The sequence below is a fragment of the Theobroma umbraticum genome, unplaced genomic scaffold (assembly GCF_002168275.2).
Source record: "Theobroma umbraticum cultivar Fairchild unplaced genomic scaffold, ASM216827v3 scaffold_67.0, whole genome shotgun sequence".
Taxonomy (NCBI): Eukaryota; Viridiplantae; Streptophyta; class Magnoliopsida; order Malvales; family Malvaceae; genus Theobroma; species Theobroma umbraticum.
This window is the reverse complement of record NW_018397262.1, coordinates 2872550-2880268: the sequence shown is the minus strand read 5'-3', so window position 1 is coordinate 2880268 and position 7719 is coordinate 2872550. Positions and strand designations below refer to the sequence as shown.

General features: G+C 34.7%; 1 protein-coding gene across 1 annotated transcript in view; it reads right to left on the bottom strand.

Annotated features, from left to right (window-relative positions):
- Nucleotides 1-357: 357 nt before the first annotated feature.
- LOC110419339 (GTP-binding protein-like protein) overlaps nucleotides 358-7719 on the bottom strand; it is a 9537-nt gene continuing 2175 nt past the window's right edge. The window contains exons 4-11 of the mRNA XM_021432338.2: nucleotides 7264-7374; nucleotides 3307-3369; nucleotides 2914-3168; nucleotides 2550-2696; nucleotides 2378-2405; nucleotides 2175-2245; nucleotides 1530-1589; nucleotides 358-850 (exon numbers count right to left, since the gene is read on the bottom strand). Of these exons, the coding sequence (XP_021288013.1) occupies nucleotides 782-850; nucleotides 1530-1589; nucleotides 2175-2245; nucleotides 2378-2405; nucleotides 2550-2696; nucleotides 2914-3168; nucleotides 3307-3369; nucleotides 7264-7374 (804 nt within the window). The 3' untranslated portion in view covers nucleotides 358-781. The remainder of the gene's footprint in view (nucleotides 851-1529; nucleotides 1590-2174; nucleotides 2246-2377; nucleotides 2406-2549; nucleotides 2697-2913; nucleotides 3169-3306; nucleotides 3370-7263; nucleotides 7375-7719) is intronic.

Genomic DNA, 7719 nt, shown 5'->3' with positions numbered 1-7719 from the left:
CCAGGATGTAGGGATAGGGACTTCCACCTTAGCTTCCAAGTGAAAACAACTTGGGATTGACTTTCACTTGCTTAGAAGCTAAAGCATATTTTTTTTCTATCAATCAATGGCAATGAATAAGACCTTGCCCTTAGGACAACCCTTTGCAGACAATGATATCTAATCTAATACCACTTCATTTATTTAATTCAAGAATGAAAAGATCTCCATTCATTTAATTCAAGAATGATAGAAAGTTTACCTCTTTTCACTCCCCTTTTGTTACCTTGAGCCAAATCGTAGAAAATAATGTAAAGAAATCAAATGATAGTATAAAGTTCAGCAGCCATCCAGATCCTTAAGCTGTTAGGCATCATTTGGACAGATCTGTGGATATGTTTTCAATACAACAGAGAAAAACAAGCACCTTGCAAATACTATAGAAAAAAAAATGATAGGAAGCAAGTTACATTTTACTGTAAGAAGGGCAAGATTACAAGTAAAGAGTAATGATACCCCAACATAGAAGGGAATGAAGTCACAGCCTCAGTGTGAAAAATGGGGGGATTTTGTTTGTCCCTTTGCTTTTGAATTATAAACAGAAAATTCCCCGAGCTGAATATCTGAATATATATCTTGGCTTAGTAATGGTATAAGAAGAATTTCATCCTATGCTATTTGCCTGTGTTGTAAATGATCTTAGACCACTGAAAATACAAAACCAGTGAGGTATACATTTCTTGTTCAGTGCTTCGATAGGTAAAGGAATATCGAAATGCCTTCGGCTTAAAAAGTACAGTCATCAAACATTGAAACGGAACAGCATTACATCTCCTTCTTGTACAATGTAATCTTTACCCTCAGATCTCAACTGCAGCAAGTTAAATATGAGAAATGGAGAGAGATAAAAAGTGAAATAATATAGCATTTTGGTCTCAGCGGGAGAGAGAGAGGTGAAACAAATGTTGCGTGAGAGACAACTGAAATATGTATGAAACAAAAGGATATTGAGGGAAAAGATAAAAATAAACAAAAAGAAAGAAGTTGACAGTATTTGAGCATACAAAGGATTAATTGGAAGAGACAGAGAAGGAAAATAAATTCAGACAAGTACAAAGCAGGAAGCAATAATTAAGAGAGGAGTGTAGCGAGCTACTCACTACAACTAGGCAATCACTCTTAAGAGACTAGATGCTAAGAACAGTCTGCCTTAGCTTGTACAACCTAAGTTTTGTAACCCAGAAACATACAAGCATATTACTAAATAGAAAACTAATGGAATGATGAGGCATATGGAAATGATATCTCCTCTCTCCCCCTCAAACTCAAGATTAATGTCTACTTCACCCAAAAAAAAAAAAAATTGAAGCAGGTTTTGCTGGTTGTTGGCAATAGTAATAGTTTCACCATATTAAGGGAAAACAAATACAAGCTAAACACTCTTGCTTTTCCTGATAGCAAAGTGAAACTCATGCAAGGTATGCACATATGCCGCTGACGAAATTATTACCTAAAAAATTTTAGAGGGTAATAGAAATGAAACAACTTACAAGTCCTTTTTCCCTTGCTGCTGCTAGTGAACCAGCGGCTATAAAATCATCATAGGATACCTATTAAGAACAAAAAATCTGTTTATAAAGAGGCGGTGAAGAAAAAAAGCCTATATTTCAAACTCATAATCAATGATTACACAAGTATAATATCTCTTAGAGATGCATGTGAATGCATATACTGAAGCATCATACAACTTTAACACAAACAGATGTTCAAGAAGTTAAAAGATGCTCATGTTCTGATTAACAAATCATGTCTCAAATATGTAAGCCATCTTTTATTTTCTTATCTTATTTACCATATATCGAACCATCATGCAATTTTAACATAAGGAGAAGGCCATACAACATTACACCACCATTTTTAGGCCAATATCCAATCATTTCCATGTTTATCAATAAAATATTGGCCTATAAAGTTTGCCCATGACTGCAGGGGAAGTGGCTGACTGCAGTGACAGAGGCCAGCTTGTAGACGCAAATAGTTTGAGCTTTTTTAAAACAATCTTTTCCATGACAAAAGACAGGAGAGAAACAAACAGTAAAAAGGAATTGCTGCCATCCAGCCACTCAGAGCTGATGAGAGGATAAAAATCTGAATACATGTGGGATGGAATCCACAAAATTAATGATGATGCTTACTGTCTCAGCACGAATGAAGCCTTTCTCAAAGTCAGAGTGAATAACTCCAGCAGCTTGAGGAGCAGTCATTCCTGATCAAGAGAGAAGAAAAATTACACAACATTGATCTACACTCAGCTGCAGTAACATGCTAAAAACTCATAACAAAGATAATAGTATCTGCACATGGTACGTATTGGACACTAAGCACAGCCAACGCTAACCTGCAAGTATTGTCCATGCTTTTGATTCCTGCAGTATCAAGAACAACACTTTCAACTGATGAAACAAAGAAAACTCCATGCAGACACGAAAACCATCTTTCAAAAGATTAAACCGATTTCTTTTTTTTAAAGAAAAAGGAACATTAAACTAATGGTAAGTACATCTTTTCACCTTCTCCCCAGATGTAAAGTACGTACGCAGCCCTAGAAGGCTATATGTTTCTCTAATAAGGTTTCCAAGCCCACTTTCATTGACACCAAGAGATTTCAAATATTCTGTTCGTTCATCTGATGGAAGTTCAGTGAGCTCCGACTCAACCTGCAATGTTAAGCTTTCTCAGTTCTTCACCATGGTAAAATAGCTAATTCAACATTGATCGGCAACAGGCTATAAATGAACATGTAAAATTCCTTATTTTTCAATAGATGACAGTATCAATGTCTACCAACAGACTCAAACACATTACAGAGAGAGAGAGTTGAAAAGTTCTATATCACTTGCCATTAAAGTATGCTTTTCAAGAGTATCACCAAACCTGTGCAGAAATTGTAACAATTCCAGATTGCAACTCAGATGCAAGATTCATCACTTCATTAACATGGGGATTATTTTCAGGCTCAGCAAGATCAGATTCTGCAACATTGGCAACATATATGATTGGTTTCATTGTAAGCAAGCAAAGATGTTTCACAGCATCCTTCTCAAATTCAGTTAATGCAACTGCTCGTGCCGGTTTTCCATCCATAAGTGCCTGCTTAATCCTTTCCAAGGCAGACTTTTCTGCTTCCTCCTAAAACAGTAGTATAACTTTAAGAAAGTTGATGCCAACACAAAAAACCACCACATTGGTGTACAGCATAGACAGACTGACAGACAAAGGACAAGGCTAGTTGCAGTAAGAACAGAAGAACAGGAAAAATAACTTCACCTTGACTTTAGATTGAGAATCCTTTGTCTTCCCCTTTTTGAGCTTCTCTATTCTTTTCTCTATCTGCAAGTCTTATAAAAGATACGATTACTTTCATATGCTTTTTTTTATTTACGCTGTCACAGATATGTACTAAGGCCATGCAGGAGTTCGTAAAGGTTAGCCAATAAAGAAGCATTCAAGCAAATTTCTTGAAGGTTTAATGCATGACCAGTAAATATTATTTTAAAACCAGAGATAATTATACGTCTTAACAAATATATCTGCATGACAAGAAGCACGAGCAGGGACAAGAATGTGAGATGATATGAATTTGATGTTATATCTGGAATAACAGGATAGAGACATGAAACGTGTCCATCCATACTATAGGATGCAATCTACAATGGGTATGCAAAAAGCTTAGTGGTATGGAACCACATTATTCAAAACAAAATGTTAATCACGACGGTTTTTTCCCACCATAAGTATAAAATAGATGTTTCCATTTCATGTTGAAAAGGTAATATCTTGGGGCCAAACATCACTGGCCAACAACTTTTCAAGTTTATACCACATGAACTCAAAAACTTAAGCTCAAGTTGCTAAAAGTGAATGACTTAAAACCTTATGTGGGGTTCAACAATAACCTTCATAATATCATATTCCTCACACACACCCTGCCCTTTTCCTTGATGTCCCAGTCAGCATTCAAAACCATTTATAGCAATCATACTTGATACTCATAGGACCAAGATCACACAATGTGCCAATGTAAACCCACATTGGGTAGGCATATGCTTTGAAACCGGTGGTAATATCCTGGGCAGCTGGGCCCGAGGACCACTAGCCCATTATCTTTTCAATCCTAAACCACATGACCCTACAAGCTTAGCCCAAGTTGTTAAGAATGACTTGAACCCTTAAATGGTTTTCAACAATCACACTCCTATTTCAATATAGGATGATGTATCACCAAAAAAAAAATGCAGTCTCCGAAGACTTTAGACCAGGCAACCACCAAGAAGCATCCAAGTAGTATTATGACAAATTTTAAAATTCTATTAAAAACTGGGGTAAAAAATGTGTTAGATCCCTTTCCAGAAGGAACTTTAATCTTTCGATATGTTCAAAGAGTATTTATGCATCAACCACAACAGGATAAATAGAGTTGACAGATAGTGCTTCTGATTAAGAAACTGTGATACTCTGCTTTTGAGCTATCTATTGAACACGACATGCAAGCAAAATATGTGTGCAACTTTCTGTTTAGGATTACTGCATGTCAACCAAAATCTCCAAAAATTTCGAACTGGAACCAGCTTCCCCTTGCCTTTTGTACATTTTAATAAATGTTGCTAGTAGCTCATCAATCATATTCACTGTGAAAGTTTATTTCTACAAGATACAGATCTCAGACAAAATTGAGAGCCTTAAGAAAACATGAATTAGCGCATCATATTTTTCAACACCTAAGTCCTGAACTCTACCATACAAATAAATTTTTAACTCATCAAAACCAGAGTTCTTTCTAATTGGGCGGAAACTGATGGGTTTCAAATTACATAGAATTCTAGAATTATTTTAACAACTAATCACGTATTAGAAATTCCAGAATTATCTTAACAACTAATCACATATTAGAATTCTCAAGTACACATTTTACTCAATAATCTTCATAAATGAGTCAAAACTTAATTCTTCTAAGTGAGAAAACAAGCTTTGCACTTTCTAGGGATCTTCAAGGATCCTATCATGAGTACCTATATCTAGTATGCAAACAATTATTCCCACCTCCTGCTTGATCTAAACTTACGGTTAAATCTTTTGATTAGGATCAAATTTTACCTGTCCAAGGAGATGAATTCTCCAGCTTTTAGCCTCAATTTCCTGTCTATTTCCATCATCTATCCTCCTTGGAAACTACCTATCTTTCCCAAGTTTTTCAGCTGCATGAACATGACAATTTGTTTGTGTCAGCAACTAAATATAAAACCAAACTACTCTAAACTCTTTAAGGACCCCTGCTGCGTTAAACAGACTCCAAGTTGCATTTGAGATAGTGGATATGATAAGTTGGTTTGTATTTGATCAGGTGAAAGTCTTCTACTTTTGTTTTCTGATGGATTTAGAATAATTTGGACTCTTTGTGTTCTTGGAGAGACTTAAACTAGTTCAGATCTTTTTACACATTTTTTGGCTTCTTTTTAAGATTATTCTTAACCCTATCCCTGCACAATGAAAAACTATCCAAACCAAACAAGTTCAAAATGGAACAAATATTCTATAATAGAGTTCACTGGATGTGACCCTTGAGTTCATTACAAAATCTAAATTATACAAAGGTAACAAAACCTTTTATTCTTGACAGACTTGAAGCAATTCAAGCATTTTATCCACACAAGAATTAAATTCACCCCAACCTTTAATATGTAACAAGATTTTTGGAATTACGAAAATTTTAGTTCAGTTTAGACTCTAAAAAAATTTAATGATTAGCTAGGATTGTAATTGCAAAAAGATCCAGTAATTTACAACTGAATAAAACATCGGATAAATTGTAGGAATCCAACAAACCTTGGTTGAATAAAGTTTTGACAGCACCCTTAAAGGAAATGGTACTAAAAGTAATTAATTAAGACTAAATGCTCAATGGGGCCAAAACCTTTGCGTAATTTGTCAATTTAGAGCTAAACATTTCAATTGTAACAATTAAGGGCAAATGTTTTCGGTTTCTTACAATTAAGAGCTGAGGTGAGAGGTGTTTGACACGTGTAGGACATGCACATGATGTGGATGCAGACTTGTTGTGTACGAAACGAGAGGGTAGTTTTGTTAGAAAGTCTTTTTTGTCAAGTCAAAACAGTTCAAATTATGGCATGACGTGTAACAACATTTTCATCATGACATGTAACAACATTTTCATCATGACATGTAACAACTAAATTTTTCAATATGATGTGTAAAAACTAAATCTTCTACATGGCGTGTAATAACTACATTTTTCAACATGGCGTATAACTACTAAATTTTCAACATGACATGTAATAATTGAATCTTCAATATGAAGTGTAGCAACTATATTTTTCAATATGACATGTAACAACGAAATTTTCAACATAACGTGTAACAACTTTATTTTCCGACATGACATGTAACAACTAAATTTTCAACATGCCAAGTCAACTACCGTGTCATCAGCTCAAGCGATTTTTTGTCATGTGTGATACATGCTCTACACACCTATCAACTTAGCCCTTAATTGTAAGGAATCGAAAACATTTGGCCATTGATTGTTAGAATTGAATAGTTTGGCCGTAAATTGAAAAAGTCTCTAAACATTTAGCCCCAATTTGAGCATTTAACCATTAATTAACTAACCACCTGAAAACACTACTTCATTTATCAACTACATTAATACAAAGGTCCTGGAGTTGTAAGTTACAAAAAGTCAAGCTCAAGTTTAATTTTTCTCAAACCCAAATTGCTCAAATTGCCTGAAGATGATGTAGTCCTCCAAATCTAAAAGACTTGTCTTCAAAAGGAGAAGACTACCAGATGGTAAATACAATCCTGATTATAGATTCTCACTTCCGAAAACACAAGAAGTAGTAATTTGATTCACATCACTGAATAGGACAGTATAAAGAGGAATGCGTTCTACCAATCATATATAACTAGGATTCATATATAACTAAACAAATTGATAAAATGTTGGTTCACCTCGCTAAAAGGGGGACAACTTTTGCAAGCAGAGATCTCTTTGGACAATACCAGCCCAAGTGTGTGAGAGTACAGTAATATCTCCTAAAAGTCTCTTAACATATAAATTAGACACCACACAAGCAATATAACACAAATGGACATTGTAAAATATGTTTTAGATGCACTCAGTCATAATGATGATAACAAGTTCTAAACTATTAAATTAGCATCACCACTTTTTCAAGAAAGATAAACCCTAAACCTTGAGCATACCTGATCTAAATCTGAGAAAACTAGTTCCAAATTGATCACATCGATATCAGACTTAGGATCAACTTTGCCATTCACATGAACAATATCATTATCTTCGAAACAGCGTACAACCTGAAACAATAATGGAATCATCATTATATTTCAAAAATTAAAAGTTAATGACTATATCACCTAGCTTTTGATTGGTAAATGATATGCATATATTTCAAGAATGTCTCCAAAAGGATTTGTTCAGATTTAATAAAAACAAATAAATAACTGTTTAGGAACGGGGATGTTTAGCTGGGTTCTATAGTTTTTAAATATAAGAGGGGTATCCTGTACAAGGATAAAGGATAAACTTGAGAGTCATGGGGGGTTCCTTTAAATTTTAAACAACTACAGTGTTGGAACAATGACTCAACAATTAACATAAGCCCTTACCCTTAGATCAAAAAGACCTCTTTGTCTGCTTTT